At 39.1% G+C, this 22,796-nt stretch overlaps 1 protein-coding gene and 1 long non-coding RNA gene across 2 annotated transcripts in view; one reads left to right on the forward strand and one right to left on the reverse strand.

Annotated features, from left to right (window-relative positions):
- The window catches only part of LOC146332901 (uncharacterized), a 38,199-nt gene continuing 15,403 nt past the window's right edge, over positions 1–22,796 (forward strand). The window contains exon 1 of the long non-coding RNA XR_014769977.1: positions 1–374. This is a non-coding gene — a long non-coding RNA (uncharacterized LOC146332901). The remainder of the gene's footprint in view (positions 375–22,796) is intronic.
- On the reverse strand, positions 18,961–21,275 carry rassf10b (Ras association domain family member 10b). Its single transcript, XM_084724238.1, has one exon. The coding sequence runs from the start codon at positions 20,591–20,593 to the stop codon at positions 19,250–19,252; it is 1,344 nt and encodes a 447-aa protein (XP_084580364.1). The 5' UTR covers positions 20,594–21,275; the 3' UTR covers positions 18,961–19,249.

Below are 22,796 nucleotides of genomic sequence, written 5' to 3' on the forward strand. Positions count from 1 at the left end.
TAGTGGAGACAATCATGTTGAGTCAACAGGTGAATCCTGCTGAAACTGATTAAACAGAAATTAACAAACAGTCGGATGTGGTCTCTGTCAGACGCTGTGGACGGTCAGGGGCTCTGGATGGGAAACTGACGGGTAAACCGTCGCACAGAAAGTGAACTGCAGAGCTAGCAACATCATTTAACAGCTACATGTTACAAGCTAGCTTGCTTCACGGTGTTATTGTTTATATGTTCCCGTTTTAAAAAAAAATGCCAGCAAAGATGGCGGACAGAGACGAGGCCATCATGGCAAGACGTGCTGTGGGTCTAATATGTCAGAATATGGACCAGTTCACCTCCATGAAGAAAAGGAAAGTGGGCTTGACATCAAACGAGGTGAGTCAAACATACCTGTCTGTCATAATGGTGAAATGTCTGTCAGTGGCTGTAGGTGTGTTTTTAGCTCCTTACTTTGTTCTTGGTTATTTTATGTAGGTTTTCTGTAATGTGTGGTGTTTATCTGGACACTGAAGCTTGTGTGTTATTGCTGCTATCTATTGTTAAAGGGACAAAGCTTTAACTTTGAATTTACAGGTCGTTTAGTAACCTGTTAATGGTCAGTGATTTGTGCAGGTCTGCTTTTTGCTTGTGAGAATTTTTTCATCCTTGTTTTGTTTTCAGGCTGTGCTGCAGGCCTATACTTAGACTGAACTTTAATAACTAGACTGCTGTAGGCCTTGTAGGCTGTTGTATGTCATGACTGAGAGTGTATTTAGACCAAAGACATGTCATTGATACACTGATAAAGTTTAAACTTCTGTCTGTGGATGTTTTTAGCATTCAGTGCTAATCATTACCTAGTGGCCGGTTTACTGTATATATTTCTATATGAGCTGAGAGGATTAACCTACTCAGTCAACAGAAAATTAAAAGGATAGTTCACCCAAACATGAAAGTTCAGTCATTATCTGCTCACCCTTGTGCTGATTGAAGGACAGACTAGTTAGTTTTTTTAGTCCACAAAAGTCTGCTGGAATGTCACAGGAGAATAGTGAAAAACTAAACTTGACCGTCAGTCAGCATGATGGCAAATAGATAATGACTGAATTTTCGCTTTTTGCATGAACTATCCCTTTAATCTCTACCTGTTTGGGTAATTAATGGATTCAGTTACTTTTCAAGCAAAAACACCAACACTGTATTTTATATACTCTCTGATCAATCTGAAACCTCTGTGCAGTGGATGTTGTTAGTATTCACCGTTGATCTGTACCTGCTGTATGTGGTGCTGAAAGGATTAATTGTTCAACAGAAAATTAATCAGCAACTATTTTGATAACTGATTAATGGTTTCAGGCATTTTACAAGCAAAACTGTCAAACACTGCTGGTTCCAGCTGCTTAGGAGCTGTGAGGAATTTCTGCTATTCTTTGTCCTGTATCCTGTGATTAATCTGTTTTGGACAAATAAGTCAGACAAAGCAAACAATTTGAATAAGTCTGGGAAATTATAATGGCAATTTTCCACCATTTTATTGACAAATAGAATTTGATAATTGACAAATAATTTGATAATTAATCATTGTAATAATCAGCAAATGGATTGATGATGAATATAATTTTTAGTCACAGACTTATTTTTGCATTAGAGGATACATTAGAAACATGTATCTATGATGTGTGAATATTTCCTTTTTTATTGTTAATGTTCTATTCTGCTCAGCTCAACATCAAGTTTACTATTCCTACTAAATCCCACATGGTTTGTTGTTAAAATGATCCATTGTCCTACATTATATCTTATGTCTTCAGATGACTTGGCTGACTACTAAAATAAGTTATTAGTTTCAGGGTTTAACTGGCTGCTCATAAAATAACAGCTGGTCACTGTGGTTTAAATGTGCCAAAATTACTTCGCCGCTTCTTCTCTGAATATGTCCTCCTACAGTTTATTCTTTGGACCCAAATAAAATGTGAGTTTTAGCCTACACTTGCAATAGAATATATGAATGCTGGTCTGAAACATGAAGAACCCCCCATGAAAACAATTTGAAATAAAGCACCAAGGCAAACATGATTTAACATTTCTCCTTATTAGGCTTCTCCTCTCAGCATCTTTTGAGTCTAGTTAGAGTTTAGTTTTGGTTCCCACAGGGATCCAGATGACTCGTTTCCACGCCCGTGCTCTTTTTCACCTCAAAATAGGCCCCGCCTTTTATTGCATTTAGGGAGGTTTGCACTTGAGAGTCAAGAGTGCTCGCCTGCCTGCACATATTGACCAGGCCTAGAAACTCCTTATTTGCACACTGAGCAGACTTTTTTTTTTCATGAATGAGCAGCTGTCTTCAGCATTTCTTTAGATTTTATCCTTGGAGCATTTAAAGTTGTGATAGTTCTGAAAGTGACCTTATAAGGATCTGTCATTTTTCCATATTCACAGAAATAATGAGGAGGGAAACTGAGGGTTGTCCGGTTTTCTGTCCTCACAGCTGTATTTTGGCTGTTTAGAGGGATTGCACCAGAGAGTGAGTAGAGTCCTTTCTTCAAAGTCTGGACATATGATCTTTGATGATACGTCTTTGATCAGCACCATTTTTGGGGTTATTTACGGAGTGAGCTGAAAGCCAAACTGCTGTGTGAGTGTGGCTATGGGGCTGCTGCGGCTCCTAAGATAGAGTAAACTTATTTTTGAGGGTCTGATTTGCTTTTCTATCTTTGGAATAGTGTCCAACAGCATGAAACTAACTTGGGGAAGGGTTGTGGTTGGGATAAGGAAGTAGAAGGCTTTGAAAGAAAGTAGCGCTTTGAAGTCTCATCCACAGCAAGTCTCCATCTAACTCGTCATATCCATGTGTACTTTAAATTGCTGTCTTACGCTGCTCTGGACTGTGGAGGCCACTGATGCTTGAAAAATGATTTTGCTGTTTACACTTTCCATATTGACATTATGCTTTAGCTTTGACCTTAAAGTGCTTTGTTCCCTTAAAAACACTCAGGATCTTGCTTCAGAAGTTGATTATACTGTACGTACAAATAAAAGTAATCCTGTGGTAACGGTAAAATATGTCAAGGTTAAAAAATGATGTCACAATCCTGGAATTTCTCATTTCGATACAGTACCTCAATAACATCCATTTTCGATACCTCGGAAAAATTGATACATAGCATAGCAAGTTGCCCAAGTTGAGGGCATAAAATTTATTAAAAGACAAATATAACGAAGTTATACCATGAGAACTGATACAGCAAAAAAGATGAGCGATGAAAAGCAGACAGCACTGTGGGTAAGTGTAAGTAAATTAGAAGTAAATCTGAATTGTTCCACTTGAATAATGCAGATATTTTCTGACATGCATGTTAATTTAGATTCTGAAACTGTGAATATAACAATAATGTGCATAACATTTAATATATGAGGCTGAGAAGTGAGTGAACGCACAACTAACTGACCATTCGTACGCACTTAACTTACAGCAGTTATTTATTTTTAATAAGTCTTATATGTCTTCTTAATGAGCAACCAGCAACTTCATTTCCATCAGCCAGTTCATTCAGGAGGACCCAGGCTTTATTATTATGAGATTAGCTTAAGAAAGTGCACGCGTTCATTATACACAGCAATAATAGACAACAGGCCTCCAGCCTCCCAGACATGCTACATAAATTTTAGATGTGACCCCAGTGCTGTTAAAGAGCTTTCAGCTCTCCCCTCCAAAGATGGAGAGCGTTTCAGTGTGACTGAACTCTGTTGTGGGCTCCTGTCAGCTGTTTCTAAATGCTAATCAGCATGCCCAGACCATCTGTGGAGCACCACCAATCACAGCAGAATAATTGTTGCCTCTTTTACTCCTTCGCTAAGGCAGTGAGCACAAAAGAAATTTAAAAAAAAAAAGCTCAAGAAAAAAGGTTCAGTCCATTACCATGCATGTCAGAAGGAGAATTACCTTTTTACCATCTGTATGGGAGTTTTAACCCTCTCAGCTGTGCTTAAAATCTGTATAGTCACATGTAGATGCAGCTGTTTTTTTAAGCTCAAGTGTTACATCATCACTATGATAATCAAAACTAGATTTTAAGTTGTACTCAAACTTGTACTTTTTGCGTTTCCACCTTGTTAATGGGCATTATCGCCACTGAGAGAATTAATTGATTATCCCTCGCATCTGGTTGAATCCTGGGCTCTGCCATGAGTGACACCAAAGGGCGTATGTTATAAGCTATGTGCCAGTGATGGCCTGAGTGTTACATAAAACAACAAAAAATAATGTGTTGATAAAAATATTCAATATACATGTGAACAGTATATGTAATAGTGATAGTATGAAATCTGACAAAACCATACACACAATACAGAATATAGCAAAAAAAAAAAAAGGGCTACACAATATAGTAAAAAATATCATCATTTCATATCATGTTGTGATTATTTTGACAGATAATGCGATATGATTCACAGTTGGTAGGAATTATTATTCTTGCATCACAATTTTCATTTTTACTGGGTAAAAAAAGTGACTATGATGATGTGACATTTGTTGGGGTTTGTACCAAATAAACATTTTTCTTACATTTGAACAACATGATTTGGAGGGCAGAGCATCTCTGCATTTCAAATAATTGTGCAACAAGTTAACAAAAGGAACAATTAAGCATGAGGATAAGAGGTGCAGGTGGCATATGTATGTGAGGTTGACCTGTTGGCTGTGCAACTAGAAGAAGCAGTTTGTGGTGTATGTGAATTAAGTGTATGTTTTTCTCCTGGTCAGTATTTGCTGGGATGGATTTTGCTTTTTGTGTGATTTGTCGGCTAAAAGTTTTCTGACAAATGAAAGTTGCTGCTCATTGATTTTACTGCTCTCCTTGGTCACAGTGTTGCTCCATAATGATGTTTGTTTGATTACAGTATTAGAACCCTGTCTCTATTGTCAGGTCAGTATGTGCTGTAGATTTAGAACTGTATTTAAAATATCTGTTGCATCTTCATTATCATAGACAGTTTTCCCCAATTGTCAAATCACTCCAAAAGATATTTCGAGTTCTTTATGCCATTGTTTAAATACTCCTTGCATTGAAAAGGTGCAACAAAATACAGGTGCAACAAAATTTGCCACATCCTTGCTGTTTTGATCCGATTTCAGTCTCCACTGTACACAGTGTTTGTGTTCGAAAGGGGAATTGCTGTGACCCACAAAAGTCCTGCAACACAATCCATGCCCATTGTATGCAACGCCAAACTTTCCCATTAGGTGATAAGGAGGGGGAGTTACAGCAATTGTTCTGGAGAAAAGATCTTGTTATGTTTGCCTAGAGCAGAATCCATTCACTTTTATGGAGAGGAAGATAATTCAGTGAATTTCAGAAACACCCAGACGTCTTCATGAGTTTTTCTGTAACTGATACGCCAAGCACACCCACGAAACCCTCTGTTATGCATGATAAGAGAATGTCTGTGTGTTGTTGGAGGAGATAACTGAGCCCATATGCAGAGCTGTAATAGACTTGTGGGTGTGGCACCTTTTGCCAGAGACAACCTGAACCTGTTGAACACTTGTAAGATGTGATTTGGTGTATCGTTTCACTAAACCCTGAAACACTTTAATTGAAAGTGAACACAGTGCCACCAAGAGATGGCAGGCAAGGAGCCATGAAGAGCCAACTGAGACGAGTTTGGCTAAGAGGGAGTGTAATGAGAGCCCCTATAGTAATACCCTACAACCAGACTTCTCTGCCTTTCCAAATTCTTTTTGTCCAAGAAGCTTTATATTACCCGTGTCAGCTGAGTGGCTCTAGTGATGGTAATATTAGTCAGTCAGTGGGTCAGTTCACTTCAGTCCAGAATAAAATATGTCTGGGATTGCAAAGGAATATTATGCAGATATTTACAGTCTCTCCAGGATGCATCTGCCTGTGTTGATCCCCTGAATTTTTCTTTAGCATCACCAACAATTTGACCTTTTAGATTCAGACTGAAATGTCTCAGTGACAGTTTGACGCCATGACATTTGTTCCCCTGAGTTATAATAACTCTGGGGATCCCCTCATGTTTCTTCAGCACCAACCTCAGGTCATCTTTTAGATTTGTCAAGTACACCAACAAAATGACATTCTCATCAGCTGGTATTGCTTTTTCACCATTGTTCAGGTGCATTTCTGCCAGCTGTGGCCTACAACAGCAAATGTAGTAACGTGTTTTTCAAAGCTTCAAATGCATTCACATAACTTTGAATGATATCTGGTTCTCATCACATAATTGTCTTCAGTTTTTACACAACTATGATATACAAAGCATGGTTTGCAGGCTACAGGTCAGGAATTGTCCTCATACCATCCAAAACGTTTACAAGCCTAAATGTCTTCATCGCACTTACTCAGTTGGACTGTGATCGGATCTCTCATTTGTAACAAAACATCCAAGTAATATAGACAAACTGATGTCTTTTGTACATTTGTACATTTACAGTTTTCTGGGGAGTAGATAAAAGATTGCCTGTCAGTGCTCGCTCACAGATCTGACTCTATGGTGGATATAACGATGTCAGTTAAGCTGATGTTGGTCTGTACTGGTTGCTACTACCAACACAGTTTTTGACTAAAATCACTTCCTGATAATTATATAGTGCACAATTTTCTGTGTCTGAATTTTGAGTGTCGAGATGCGCCCACTATAAAGAGCCCTGAGGACATCACTTTGGGCTCTTGGAAATTGTGAGTTCTTTTTTTTGTTCTTTTTTTGTTGACATTTTATGGACTAAACAACTTTTTGATTAATTGGGAAAATAATCAGCGGATGAATCGATAATCAAAATAATCGCAACCCTATTGTTCATGTTATGATGCAAAATGATGATGGTTATCAAACATCCAAGATCTCAGTTTATTGGCGGCTGTTATACAGGGAGGAGTGAATGAGAACACAAGGTAGTGGTTTCAAGCACAGCCTGCATATTGGATTCAAAACTTATCTAGCACCATTTGAAATGAGGTTTGGTTAACCAAGAGTAGCATAAAATGGTCCAATATGTTTGTCACTCCACTAGCTTTGATTTAGCTCCTCTGAAGAGGGTTATTGGAGGGTAATGAGCCTGTTGCTGACAGATCTGGGCTACGTCTACTCCTACATGAGGTGACAGGCCTTGAGACACTCGGAAAAAGGTTGTACAGTATCCCACAGGCAAGGTCCTGAGGTCAGCACCCGGCCTTACAGGATTAACACACCTGCCACTGGCACAATGAGGTCTAATGAGCGCACACTGGCGGCCCCAGTCTGCTAGCAGCAGGCCAAGTGCTCTCTGAGTGGCTCACACCTCAGCGCTGGCATTGAAGTCCTGGCTCTCGAGTCAATACCTTCATTAGTGACTTCATGGCAGATCACTCTCTGAGGCCGAACAAAGGCTCCGAGGAACACAAAGTGACACATTCCAGGGATTAGAGGATGCTGGCAGGTTGTGCCATTAGAAGAAGTTCATTTCTTTTCCTGACATGTAAGAAATTTGCTTTGACAACAGGAAAAATAATAAACTTCAGTGTAATTAATTTGACGAGGTGATTTTTCTCCCGCTCAACGGTTTGATGTGGTTTGAAGTAGTGTTGACATGTTTCACCATATCAGAAGCATTTTTGTGCCGAACACATTTGAGGCGGTCTTAAAAGTTGAAAGTTCACATGAAATCGTTAGAAAAATTTACCTGACTCTAACACAGTGCGTGTGTGTTTGCTTTGCTTGCTTCACTGTTGAATTTTCTCCACAACACTTTCATTCCCTTCATCAGGGTGGTGTCTGGGGTTGTGTCAGGTTATTTAGTCATGTGACTTATAAATAACCACAAATTCTAGGTGCAGTCAGTTTCCACAATTACCTTTTGAGAAAAGTTTTTAACAAAGGACATTATTTGCGAGATACAAATACATACAAGAAAAATATAAATGACCACAAGAATCTTTTTTAGCCTTTTTGCCTTTTTTTGGAAGGAACAGTAGAGACACAAAGAAGAAACATGGAGATAAATAGGGGGCCATTACATCTAACAAAGATCACCAGACAGAATTAAATCAGTTATTTGGTATGCACAGGGCGGTGGTAAGCAGATAGCAACCCATGGCCCAAATCAATGCATCCAACAAATTTTTGGTTCCCACCTCATAGTTTGAATTAAAACTATTGCACAGAGATCTACTAAAGTAACTATGTACATAACAGGCTTGTGTAAATCCCAATAAAAATGACTTTGTAGCAAAACATAAAATCAATGATTTTTGTCTGAAATATTGTTAAGACAAAAGACAGTTTCCTGCAGGCCCTGAATGAAACTCTATTGAGTATGGATAAACTATTGATTATAATTTAAGTAGTTCAGCACAAAGCATACAGCAGTCACCAGCTTATGGAAAAAAATGACATCAGCTTTCAAGTTTTTAGTTCAAGAGTTCAGTTTTAATCTTAAAGAAAAAAATCCCAAAAACGGCACAGGGCTAAAACAAAATTGCCCATGTTTGAACCTAATTGCTGACTGCAGGGGTCAGCAATTATTCAGCTATTATTCAGTATTTTAGTGTCTTAACCACAAGACCACCAGGATGCTCTAAAAAGTACACTTTATAATAACAGAACCTTCCTGCTGGTACCATAGGCTGTAACTTGACTTTTGTGTCACTCGTTCATCTGGTTGCATTGCTGAATTCTATAAATTCCGATTATTGTTAACCGGTAATCCAGATGTTTTACAATGTTTTGTGTTATTTGACCTCCAAAAATAATTCATTTGAGGTATTCACAAGACATTTAAGTATCAGCATTTATGTAAACACACCACCTGCTGACATGTGAAAGTGATGCATGGAAAGAGTCACGGCTCTTTATGGCGTTAACTTAGGCGACATAATGATTTAGTGGCTGTGCAGAGACCTCTGGTACCACCACATGAAACCTGCTGCTCTGTCCATGAAGAGACAGAGTTAGGGAGTCCTGCTGCTTAAAGCGTGCTTCCTTTATTGAGTCCCACTCCCCTACTGTTCACCTTCATGACCCCCCCGGTAGAGAGAGTCAGATGGCAGCGATGCTTCAGTAACTTTAACCTCTGATAATATGACCTGTGAACCCTGTACTGACCCCAGAACAAAGACTGTGACGTTGTCTTTGTTGGGGCCCGGGCATCTTTTTGTTGGCATGCACAAAGATGTGAGTTGTGCGTGTTTACGTACATGTCAGGAAGTTGTAATAAGAGACAAAATCTTGGATATTCTTGTGTGATAATGGAGACAAAGAGGCTATCACACATGCTGCAAGAAGCTCTGACTGCAATGCATACCAGAGAGAAAAGTGTTCAAACTTCTGACCGACATTCCTCAAAACCTTTTGTCTCTTTTAATCAGGCCAGCTCAGTGAAAAGCTTTAGATAAGGACACTTCAGATTCCTGAATTTCCTCTCGAGTGGCTCCAGAGTTCTGGGCACTCTTCACATAATCAAAACTTGACATTTATGCAACCCCATTCAGCAATGTGGGAAACACTCCATACAGACTTCACCTGTGAAACAATAGACAAAGAATGTGCTCGTGTTTTCCTCTGAGAATACTGTACGTCGTATTATATTCACTCTTGCAGCATGTGAGATAAAGAGGGGTTTTTTTCTTGTATCAGGTCAGGCTAATTTATGTCCCTGTGTGTAACAAAGTGGCAAATGAAAAGAGTCACATGAGAGAGTCGAGCACAGAGGAGAGTGCTGCTGTGTGTGTCAAGAGGCAGGAAGGCTGCCATTCACAGGACGTGTAATACAGTACTTCCCCTTGTTTGACAATGATGCTGTCCTAAATTCAAACAATGAAGACACTTTGGTGACTTGTATGTGTGTGTTGGTTATATTGAACTTCTATCTTTGTGAGGACCATTTTGAGTTTCAGACATTTAGGGAAGCTGTGGGTATTTTGGCTGGTCCTCACTCCTTGAAAGAGCCCTATAAGGGTTAGGGCTGGGTATTGTTAAAACAATTTTAGATATCTGTTGGATGACCAAAGATGTATAATGTTAGAAGTAGGCTGTACCTGGGCTGTCACAATCATGACGATTTAACAGTATTACACACATAATATTTATATATTAACATAGTCATTTAATAGCTTTGATATTTTTTCAGAATCATTCATATCATATATTATATATCATATATCATAATTTTGCAGTTAGTCATTAGTGGGACTGATAATTTTTACGTTGTTATTCTCATTTTCATAGAAAATCATATCACAATCATTATGGTGGGATTTTTGTGGGGCTCTGTACCAAACAAAGACATTTTCTTAATTTTGTAGAATATGATGTGTATGCTAGGACATCTTTGCATCCTCCTGCGACTTGAACATTCCAACCAGCGATATTGTGATTTCGCTAAAATTTTGATGAATGGCTCAGCCCCAGTAGGAGGCAAGGGAACATATTCTGTACGTGAGAGTCCCACTATAGAAGAGGTACTTCAGACCTCACTAGTGTGTAGTAGTACTGCATGAAATCTTCCTCAGGTGTTTTTACAGTACAACAACCACAAGCAGGACTGAAATATTTACTACTTTATATTTTGGATGCAGAAACACAACGATTATAAATAAAGGGCAGTCTGATTTCTTTGAAATGCCCCTTTTTGGCAACACTGATTAAGCTGGTAAGTCTGTAGTTCGCTGGGTCTGGTAACTGTTTGTCATAAGCAATATTATGGCTTCGTTGAAACATCTTGAGAGCAAACCACATTGCAGTCCTTCTTGGAAAACCTCTGTCAATATATCTATAGATTTCAGATAATATTCTGCTGGGAAGCCATCTACACCAGGTGACTTCCCAGTTTTTATCCTCTATAGCAGTTCTTACTGTAGCTTCCATTATAGCAGCATCCAAATGATCTTTCTTTGTGAAATTGTTGGTAGCTTCATGTTCTGGAGGAAAGTGTTCAGTTCTTCAGGTCTAGTTATAGAAGTAGATGATTACAGGTCTGGGTAAAAAATGTTGAAAACTGTAATAATCTCTTTATTTGTATCCTGATGTTTGAGCTATTTTGCCAGTAATCTTCCTGCCTTTTCACTATTTTTATAAAAAAGTTGTTTTAAATCTAAACAATGCATGTTCTACCTTTCTAATATATGTTTTGTGTAATTTAAACTTTAGTTGACAGATTTTCATAAATTTGTCCTTCTCATATTGTTGTGCCAGTTGTTTCTCCAGCTCAATGATTTCTTTTATAATTAGTTAAATTGTTGTACTTCCTCTTTGCTTTCTTTTTTCTTCCACAAACTGTAAGCTATACACTTTAAAAGTTAGAAATGTTGTGTTATTTTTGTGGGTAATGATTTTTTTTTAGTTTGTCACTTTTTAAAAACAGCTACACAGAAAAAGGAATTTCAAAAAGGAATTTTGTGTACAGAGTCTCAAGGTGCCAGCATTTTTGATAAACCACATTCATCTGAAATACCAGTACAAGGTCAGATGTTTCACGTTCCCTGACCTGTGTTAGTTTGTCTGTCAGAATGAGCTGCCTCGTGAACATAATGGGCCCAATTTAGACAAACTGTAACACATGGTCCAAGGTGCATGACACAAGGGCATTTAGGATGAGTTCAACTCCACTCTGCTTATCACATAATCTGGGTGCATACTATGGTGCATAGAGGTTGTATTTGGTCTCTTAAACATAGGTGTGTTTTGTTTACCACGAATGAAACGAATCAGTGTCTTGTCTCCATTCCCAGGTGTACCTGCCTCTGGTGCGTTGCTATTTAAACAATGAATTTGGCAAGTAGAGATATTAAAGTGACCCAGTTCATGTCCTGTGGTTAACCTGTGGATTGGGTGGGCCATGTCAAAAATGTACAAAATTAACATTATGATTAACAGTAGATGGGCAGCAGGTTGGGCAACTGTGTGTGTGCTTTACACACAATCTGAGGCACAGAACGATTGGAAGACTGCTGTAACAGTACAGCATACATGGAGATGTTACTGCAGTATAATTACTGATAGTAGCCTTTCATATCATTAAAGAAAATTGTTAAAGACAATACAACACACAATAAAGAAATCACCTCAAAAGCTGGCACTAGAGGTCACTACAGCAAATATTGTTGACATTTAAGCAGAAAAACTGAAATTGTAGTTATAAACAGACAGGACGGAGCAAACTCAGCAGAGGAAATAACTTTTTAATCAGTCCTGGTGGAAGTCAGGATTGATATAGCTGCCTTACTCTAAAGAATTTCACTGTATGAACTTCAACTATGTGTGAGACCTTTTGGGTGTGGAGAAGAGCACAGGACATTAACATTAGATCCTGACCAATCCTATTGAATTTAAACAATGAATGAAGTTGAAACTGCTGTGCATAACTGGTGCAATCTCTCTCTCTTTTATGCACACACAGCTTCATCCTCTTTCACCCCCCTGTAATCATCTGCTATTTATCAGTTAATTTTTATGTCCTGTGGATTGCCTGCAGTGCCCTAGAAGAAGAGCGTACAAGTGTTATGAACCTGTCTATGTAGGCAGACCTTACTATCTGAATGATGCATCCTTAAATAGCAGGGAAATACTGCATTATTGATTTCAGACCAGGTTTTTGTCAGTCAAGGGTGCAAATGCTTTCTGCTGCCTCAAGATAGCAATGCACCAGAAACGCACCTGACCGCATCTCATTTTAAGACCAACACAGCCATGGGTGCACAGATGAGTGCAAGTACATTTGCTGCCTACACAATGTGGGCACCGGGTAATAAAATGTCAACTGTGTCAATCAGAAAATAGCAATGACAGCTGCACTGCGCTGTGCATCGCTTTGCCCCAGGCGGAAGATAGAACCCAGTGTGTTAAGATTTCTGTGATCAGACTTGGTAATATGTTCATCCAGCCGACAGAAAAACTGTCTTGGCGCAGCAAAATCTTTCTAATTGCTTGTTGGAAGTGATTACATTACTTTAATCTGAAGAGAGAGAGAAGAAGACACCACTTTAACAGTAGGTGGTTACAAGCTGCTGACAGGATGGAGAGATGTGTTTCACCTTGGAGGTAGTGATGTAGTTCCTGCTGTGAGGAGCTGTTGGGTTTCTGTAGGTCACATCTGCTGCTTTGACGGTGGATTAACACAGCAGGTTTTTTGGTCTGAGAGTTATGGATAATATCTGTGTCCTTTTCAAATAAACAAAACACAGAAAAAAAAAATGTCGACACTAGTGTTAAGAAAGTCTGGTCTGTGACATTTGTGAGTTTTATTCTTGCAAAGGTCTCTTCTCAATATTGCAGATTTAGCCAGAGAAGCTAGCAGTACAGTTTTATTATGAAGAGAGAAATGGTTGTGTGTAATTCGATATGCAAATCAATCATGCTGTGTATATTTATCCTCTCAGTCTAATCAGGGCTGTGAAAAATCATGTTGGGGACTTTTTTCCCAGTACTTTGACATGTTGTGCAGTAACTAACTGATAATGCAAGTAGTTGTAGCCCTAATCCATGACATTTCCTTTATTCACAAAAAACTACCAAGGCTCCAGTTACATGCCAAAGTTTATACAGTATTTCACTACCTTTTAGCTTCAAGAACATACAAAGAACTTCGTTATCATTTTGCACCATCACAAACTTGCACTACACTGTCCAGTCAGAATAAAAAAAATAAAAAAGCATACTGGACCTGTATCATTATTTGGTTAGCAAGATCACTACGTATTTGAGTTAAAATAGGTCAGTATTGACTTTTGATTGCACAGCAGTCTCCTGATGAAAGTCTGGATGTGTTGGACCAATCCATCCACCCCAACCTCCTCCTTACTACATCACCTGACTTTCTCCTCTGCACCTATCATAATTACTACAACCACCAGAGGGTGCCGCTTAACAATAACCTAAACATAAGTATGGGTCATAATAAGCCACTAATGGCAGATTACCTCTACAGTTGTTTTTTGGGTGAGGGCATATACTGCATTTGACAGTATAAGGAGAAGATTGTGTTGTTAGCCGCCCTTTAGATCCTGTGGACACATCATTTCACTCATTTTTTACATGCAAATACCAATTATTGCTAAGAAGGGTTCCAAACATTTGTGCAACTGATGTTTTTCTCTGTGTCTGATTTATTAATGAGTCTTGTACAAATAATCTCCTAATCTCAGGCTGGCAACTTGTTGGCAGATCAAACGTTATAGAACAGGGTTAGGAGAGATCTGAAGAGATGTGAAGAGATCTGAAAGTGAAAAACACATAAGGAGTCCTATTTGAAGTTTTTTATATATTTTGGCATTTACTGTTAATATGTATTTTAACATTTGCATTTAGGATAAACATTCAGTTTCAGTCTGTACTCTTTTTCAAAACATTTTGCAGCTTTTTTTTTAGATATCCAAGAATAAACTAAGCCTGTAAGATATCTGCTGACAAAACACAAAAATCTGAAAAAATTTTTTTGCCTGATGCTCAAATATTGTTCTGAGCTGTACATCTGACTCCCTGTTTAAACGTTTGAAACTGTGCCACTTAAAACTTTGTTCTTTGTTGTGCTAATAATTTAAACAGGAACTTTAAACACATGTCTGGATTTATGGCACATCCTAGTGATTTTAAGATGTAGCGTATCAATAATTTAAAATAATAAACAGAAAGTATCTGAGGAGCACTAGAGTGAAAACATCATTGTGATACTAAACAATACCAAACCCACATCACAATGTAAGACTGCACAGGGAACACAAGCTTTACCCAAATGATCCTGCAAGAGTCACACATGGGATTTATATAACATTTTCCTTTCTGCTGTGTAACTCAGTCACTGTATATGCTGAGAAACCACTCGACTCATTTTTTATTCTTATGTGGAATACTTCAATAGATTTCTAAAGTAGGCAAACACCTCCCAGGACACACAGTAATGTATACCTTTGTGTTGTCATGTGCATCACTGTGTATTCAGTTATAAAGCAACACATGGGCGGGTTTATCAACGGTGGAAACTCAATACTGTTTTTAGTGCTGCTTTTTTTGATGCCTAGAAACTTCTACTTGCAGTAAATAACTTAAGAAAAGAGCAGCAGCATCATATTTTCTGTCTTAACTCCTGGTGGAACGTGAATTTCAGTGGCTGCAGAGACAGCAGGGATGTCACATACTGTACCATACCACGCTGTATATTAACAGAACATTTCTGTTCATGTGGACGGCCTTGGATGATGTTTCAGTGCTACACATCAAACAGTGTGAGTGCGAGTGTGGTTCAGTCAATGCAATAACAACAATATTATAAAATAAATCTACCAGGTTCCATGATACAAAGCTGAAATCACAATAAACTGTTTTAAACACGTATGTAGCTCAATTCAGTCCAGTTTCTGTAAAACTTAGACTATATTTATGCATGCAGAAATAATTACAAAAGTTTAGTTATTAATAAGGAGGCAGTGACCAAGTTTTTCTTTTCTAGTACTTTACAATACTTAAACTAAGAACATCTACTGATCCCATGGCCGTGCTCTCTTTTTCTAACATTTAAAATGTGTACATTATTGAGACCCTAAGGTCTAAAGCTTGTGTGCACAAGCTAATTATCAAATTAAAGTGCTGAACCACATTAAAGCATTTTCAAATTGACCCTCTAGACTGTTCTTAATAAAGTGAGACACAAATACAGTTATACAGCATTTCTACATAGATGATTAGATAAGTATCTTATGTAAAATAATATGAAGCAAGGGTTTGTTGTAGCATTCTTGTGACTGAATGAATATAACTGAAAAAAGTGATGTTTTTTAAAACGAGATAGATAGAGAAATGGTATTAAATGTGCATCAGTCTCATAATCTCTATGAACAAATATCTGCATAAAGAGAAAAAGAGGTGGAACACATTGTCCAAAATGCAATCTTAGAACCCATCAGCCATCATCTGGTGATGATTTAGTTGCTATAAATAAATATCTCCATATAAATGCAGATACATTTTAGAAAACCTGATAAAAGCTAGCCTCCAACTCCATTCTTGTGTCTCACATTGCTAATTGGGCTGTAAACATTGACCAGCACAGAAGAGGACATCTTGGCCTGGATATCCTGACTACAACGGAAGCCCTGAAACACTGGCTGTTGGCTAAATCATTGCCGTCAGACGACAGCCAATGAGTTCCCAGATTGGTTTCATTATTGCTGTCTACTAACGCCAATATCAGCACCAATACCAATCTGGCGTCCTTAGTTACCAATGTGCTTGGAGGGTCATGATATTCACTGGGAAATGGACGTTGAAGATTGCTAAAGCCTTAAAAGGGCTTTCAGTTAACTGTTGCAATACATGAGGCCTGGTTTATTGATATGGACAGCTGTGTCTTAAGATTCATTACTCTTGGTTGTTGAACAGAACCATTAATCTTACAGAAAAGAGAGTTTTTGCACATCGAGACTGGGTGAACTGTCCTAGATCAACAGAACTTAAAATATTATATGAAATGGAGCTCACTGGACGTCAGGAGACAGAAAAGAAATTATTTTTGGCCTTATAGAATTATAGTCCGCAGATTGCATCACCGTGTCATCAAATGGGAAGTAATCTCACTGTAAAATGATTGTGAAGTAATAAAATCATCTGTCTAAAACCTCTGAACATATAATTGCTAAGCTGACATGAAAATTGTCTTTACATAAGAGTTTTGAGTACATCTTTGATCTTTTAATAATACAAGTTGTTCCTGACTCTTTGTGGATTTGAAGATTTTGTTCTCACCCCCCACCAAAGCCATCCCAGACACACTGTGCAGGGATTTGTAAGACATCAAAGATCTAAACTGGCCTTTACTATGTTCTATTTTTATTTGGAGGAAATTGAGGGTGAAACCTCTTTTTAGTAGCTTGCAGATAAAGTGTGGAGGCTGTGTGTTGCTGTCCCACAACTTTGAGTGATTCATGGGAAATACCCTGATTTTCTCTTGATGTTTTTCAATGGCAATAATTCTGCATTAACCCACATGGCAATGAAGCAGTCATAGTGTTTAGCTGTGTATGAAATATCACTTATCTGTGAGAGAACACAGACCTCCTGAGCTCTGTGCCTCTGTTTTGACTTCACATATTGTTATTATTATGACTTTCTGTTCTGATTCACAGTGAAGAGATTTTCTTTATCACTCAGTGTCTGGGTCACAGTGAAAGCTGAGATGTTGCTCACAGAATAATCCCAAAGACCTTTGACTCTGTGTTTTGGCTGCTGTCTCTAAGGTGTTTATTACCATGGCAGAGGTTGTGGAAATTATCTGCTTATGCCACAAAGTGATGTTGGCACATTTCTTAATTTACTCTCATGTCAAACGTAATACAGGGAGTTTTTAACTTGTTATGAAACAGCCGTAGTTTAACATTGATGCCTCTATATGACCTACATAATCAAACAAGACCATCAGCAAGAAGACTGGCTGAATCTGTATCGTTACTCTTAAAGGGATAGTTCAGATTGTTTGACTATTAGTTCATACAAACCTCCTTCAGTCTATTACCTGCAGTATATGCTGGTCACCATGTCAACAGTTTGGAGAAACAAAGAGAAGTCCTAGCACAAAGGCTAACCTGCAACAGGTCAGCCTTCATGCTAGGACTCATCTGTTGCAGACGAGGTCAGCAGAAAAACGCCATCAGACAGCACCTTACTTTGGCACTACATTTTCTCCACTGTAGTACTTTTGTACCTGCCTGTGCAGTGTGCACCGCAGATCAGCTGTTTGAGTCATTTGAGGTGTCAGATTTACAGAAGTTCATGAAAGAGGCAAAACATTCAAAAACATAAATGAGTGATTATGCCCTTCACTTTGGTGACAAGAGGATATCCATACGAATATACAGAAGAACCTTTGCAGAGGGAGACTTGAGTTAGTTTCTCATAATCCACTTCAGAAAAATAATCACTGCAAATGCAGAGTTGTAAGTCTTACACACTGAGTGTTGATGTCTCTATTCAGTGCAACTAGCCAATCTAAAGCCAATAATCACCCAAGAGAACACAGTGAAATGTATTTGGTGACCAGGACACTTGTTTGTTTGAATAGGTCAGTGAAAAAATATGCATGCATCAGTCTGACCTTGCAACTTTCTTCACCCAAACAGCTGATGCATAATGTAGTGGCAGCACACATAGGCCCTGTTATGCATAGGAATACAGAAGTACTACAGTTGACAAAATGTAGCGCCAAAGTAAAGGGCTGTCTGCCAGCAAACAGACTGTTTTTGAGGTGGCTGAAATACATTTTTCTGCTGACCCCGCCTGCTGCAGTTCAATGCTGAGCCTCCATCCTGGGACCTCTTTCTGCTTCTCCCAACTGGGAGTGTGTTGATCAGCCTCTAGTGTAGTTAATACACTGATTATCAATTACTACCTCATACAACCACTTAAAATAACCCATACTATCCCTTTAATGCCTTCCAGCAGGTCAGCATGCAGACCTATATTTACATTTTTCATGGCAAAGTTGCAGTGAGTAGTTTGTTAGCCAGTTGAAAAGAATCGGGTAGAATTTTCTTTAATTAATGTTATTTTTGACATGATATTTTGTGGTTATTATGGTGGAAAAACTACTGATTTTGTCCACAGGGCATCTAATATCAACATAATTATCTTTAACTTACATCCTTAATTTGCTGTCCCTACAAGCACAAGGTTTTAAATATCATTTTTTTAGTTTTGGGTAGGGCTGAAACTAACGATATTGTCATTGTCTAAAAATCTGTCAGTTTCTTTCTTGATTAACTGATTAGTTGTTTGGTCCTTTAAATGTTGATCAGTGTTTCCCAAAAGAAGAAATCCTCAGATTTCAGACAGTTGTTTTGTCCCAATATTCAGTTTACTATCATAGAGGACCAAAGAAAGTAGAACATGTTTACTTTGAGGAGCTGAAACCAGAGAATTTGGACATGTCTCAAAACGATTAACTGGTCCTTGCAGCTCTAGTTTTGGGTCATTGCAGAGAAAAGAGAAACAAATGAACTCAAGCTTTAAAAGAGATTTTATTTTTTGTGTCAAACCAACATTTTTCTTGGTGAGGAAGTAACTGTAGAGCTCTTCAACCACTTTAGGAAGGATGTTATAAAAAATATAGGACAAGATGGGAGATATTATAATGCCATACAAAGATAAGTTCAGTTTAAATTTGCTGTCATCTGTGGAGATGTTATAGTGAAGTCTGGATAGCTTCAGAGTGATTATAATCCCTGAGACTGTAGAAGTTCGTGTTTTAAGTGATCAACAGTCAGATAAGCGTCCTTCTTGGTAAAATCCTAAACCAGTGACTCCCACACCGGGTGGCTGTCTGAGTCCTGGCTGTGCAGAGAACTTAAGCCAGTGTCTGAGTCGTCGTCGTTCACACTGTGAGCTTTAGACAGACCCCTGGCCTGCTCCACCCACTCACTCTTCCTCTCCAAAGTGCTCATCATCCCCGTCTTATCACCCGCCCCGTGGCTACACGTCTCCTCCCTGGCCGTCCCTTCGTCTTCCTCTATGTCCAAAGAGTTCACTTTCTCCAGCAAATCCCTCATCTCCTTCTCCCTCGCCGCGCAAATCTCCTGGGTCAGCTCCAAATCGCTCCTAATAGCTTCTAAATCCGTGTTTAGGCGCAGACCGATGTATAAACTCGCATCTAGCTGCGTCCTGATCCTCTCTCCTTCCAACAGCAGCTCGTTTTCTGATGCTGTGTCCGCCGCGGGGATGGAGGGGAGCGGTGCATCTGCGTCTTGGCTCCGCAGCTCCTCTGTCCTCCGCTGCATCCAGCGGTGGTTCAGCTCCTCCTGCACCTGCATGGAGATGATGTCTATAAGCGCCTCCTGCTCCCACAGCTCCTCCTGTAGTCTCACCACCCCCTCGCACTGCTGGACATACTCCTGAAACTTAGCCAGAGTCTCAGGTGGACACAGCTTATCTCCCTCTCTGCTGGAGGCTGCAGCAGCGTCCACTAAATATGTGTCCTGCACATAATTAACCCCGTGTCTTTTAATTCTGTCCAAATGCACCTTCGCCTCGAACCTCTCAATCTCTGCGTCCAGCTCTGCGATCCTCTGGATCTGCTGACGGATGGTGTGATCCTGAGAGATCACCAGATGAGCCAGAGTCTCCATCTTCTCCGCACTGGACGCGTCTCTGTGCGCCGCCTGCTGCACCCTCTTTCTGTTGTTGATCTTCTCCAACTTTCTGAAAGCTTTCCGGACAATCCTGCGCTGTTTCTCGGGTGAGATGCCACCCATGGGAGACCACGCTGTCGTACCATTGGTGACACAGGGGCTGTGTTTGCTGAGAACCACCCGCGCCTCTGCGCTCCGGGGTCCGTGGTTCACCAGAGACGCCTCGTTTTTCACCAACACAAACTTCACGTTCCTCTGCTCCTCTCCCCACGCATCCCACAGCTTTAAAATCCTGGTTCTGTTGGGTAAAATCCTCTCGAAGCCTCTCCATTTCTCCACGATGCAGTAAGATTGTGGGCATGAAGCTGCGGAGAGGCCGGGCGTAGAGTTTTGGTCCTCGAGAAGCACTTTGACAACATCAGCGCAGCTTGTGCGCTTTGACAAGCCGAAGACGAGCTTCTCCTCCCGGCAGACCCACACTGAAATTTTACTGTCCACCGAGTCCATCGTGAATGTCAATTAATAAAAATCAGAGAAAAGTCATTCTTAAAGTAGATTTAAATCCACATGGAGAAAAGGCGCACTCATGTCCTCTGTGTGTTTGCGCGCTGCGTCCCGGACACATCTGAGGAGTTTCTGTAAGTTTGGAGCTCCATGTGTCCCTCTGTGCATCTCACTGAGGACCAGTCAACGAAACACTCTTGCGCCCTCACGAGACTGCTGTGATCACATGACTGCCACGAGCAAGTGTCGGGACAGAGAACTTAATATTTAGATTTCTGTGTAGAGAGGAGCCACCAGCTGGAGCCAGGACGGTTTCAGTATTGTTCACCAGCTAAATTATTACTTAAATATTCTGCTTAGTAATAAAGTTATTCAGTATTTATAATAATATCATGTAAATATCTGTTTAGACTTATTCACTCAAATTTCAGCAGACAATACAACACATAAAACTAAATAAAATAATAAATAATAATTTTGGAAAAAGTTGTATTATTACAAAAGCTACTACTATTACACTATTACAAAAGCTGCAGTGGGAGATTGCATTAAAACATTTTTTTTTCTTTAGGGGTGTTTTAGCTCTCATTTGGTCTGCCATCCCTAAGGGAGTTTTTGTTCATTAGCCACAAACAGTGAATGTAGACAGGACATGGCTGTTAAAGCTAGCATTATAACAATAATGATAAACATAGAACCTTCTGAACCTTCTGAAACAGTGCTGTAAAGGAAAAAAACTAAATTAAAACAAATAAGCACCATAGTTAAAGGTCCAATCTAAGATTTATGGGGATTTATTTGGCAGAATATGTCAAAATGGAATATAATAGTCCTAAGTATGTTTTCATTCATCTATAATCCCCTGAAGATAAGAATCACTGTGTTTTCATCACTTTAGATTCAGCTGTTTATATCTACAGAGCGCACAGATCCTGTTTGATGGGGGCCACTATGTTGAACCACCAAATTTCTACAGTAGCCCAGAATGGACAAACCAAACACTGGCTGTATATAGACTGCACAGTTGGAAGGGGAGAGTGAGACAAGCTGTTTAAAATCTGTAAGATTGCTGTTAGATGCCAAGAAATCCTCCACACTGAACCTTTAAATTAAAATACTTAAGCACCACAATTAAATAAAATCCAGCGAATTAAAGTACAGTGAATAAAATATACCCCCCATACACAAATAATACAATAGCTAAAATTTAAAGCAAAAACATAGGGGCCTATGTAGAACCATTTTAAAAGGTTATAAAGTTTTAAGAAGTGATTTAACACACTTTGTTTGGGCCTGTGTTGTGTTTGTGTAACATCTCAGACTCGGACTGATATCAGAATTTACGAGTAATTCCATGTCTTACTGTCATCTTCCTCCAGGCGCCTCTTTGTTTCCTTGTGGTCTCTTTACATTCATGACATGAAGTCTTTTGTTGGTGTTTGTGTCCACTCTTGTATGCAGGCATGTCACCTCTAAAACAGTTTCTCCATCTGGAAGAGTTCACTGTCATGACATGGCATGTGATTTTATGCACATGAAAAATACTGTTTAATGGGACCCTGAGATTTAAGTATCTGTTTTGTTTTTTTTATTAGATTTTGTACTTGATCCCTGAACCATTTTATCTGATGTAGCCACTGAAATTCTGTATGTAAAGTTTCCACATTAAACCAACTATTCAAATAATGACTAACCATTACATAAATTCAGACACATGAGAAAAAAGTATTGAGTTTACTGTAGAGCAGACTGTGATAGTATTTCACATTTGCTGCAGACACCAAGGCTGTCTGGTAGGTACAAAAAGATACAAAAAAATCCAGCAGCACATTGAGAGGACTGAGTGGAGCAGTGGCGACCTCTCCGTCTGTTGGATTTGTATTCATTGACGTGAACATTCAGGGTCAGTTTGCTTTTGTTGATATGAGTGAGTGGGCACAGATGCTGGATGGTGTAAATGACACCTTCAGATGCACAAGTGGTCAGAGATTTAAAAGTTCATCGCAAGGGTTAAAAACATTGCGCTAAAGTACTGAGGGAAAATGGCTGAGTGTTAACTGAGTGTTGTAACTGCTGCTTTGATTGGTCTGTCCTTGATACTTAAAGGCAAGTGGTGTCTATTTAAATTGTTGTGTAGATGACTGATTCATCAATTTGACTCTTTTAGCTTTTAGTTGATTACAATTTCCCCTCACAGCTTTCCAAT

This window comes from Lutjanus erythropterus, chromosome 1 (genome assembly GCF_056507025.1).
Source record: "Lutjanus erythropterus isolate fLutEry1 chromosome 1, fLutEry1.hap2, whole genome shotgun sequence".
Classification (NCBI taxonomy): Eukaryota; Metazoa; Chordata; class Actinopteri; order Lutjaniformes; family Lutjanidae; genus Lutjanus; species Lutjanus erythropterus.

Coding starts and splice junctions, on each gene's coding strand:
- rassf10b (XM_084724238.1), bottom strand. CDS start 20,593: ATGGACTCGGTGGACAGTAAAATTTCAGTGTGGGTCTGCCGGGAGGAG.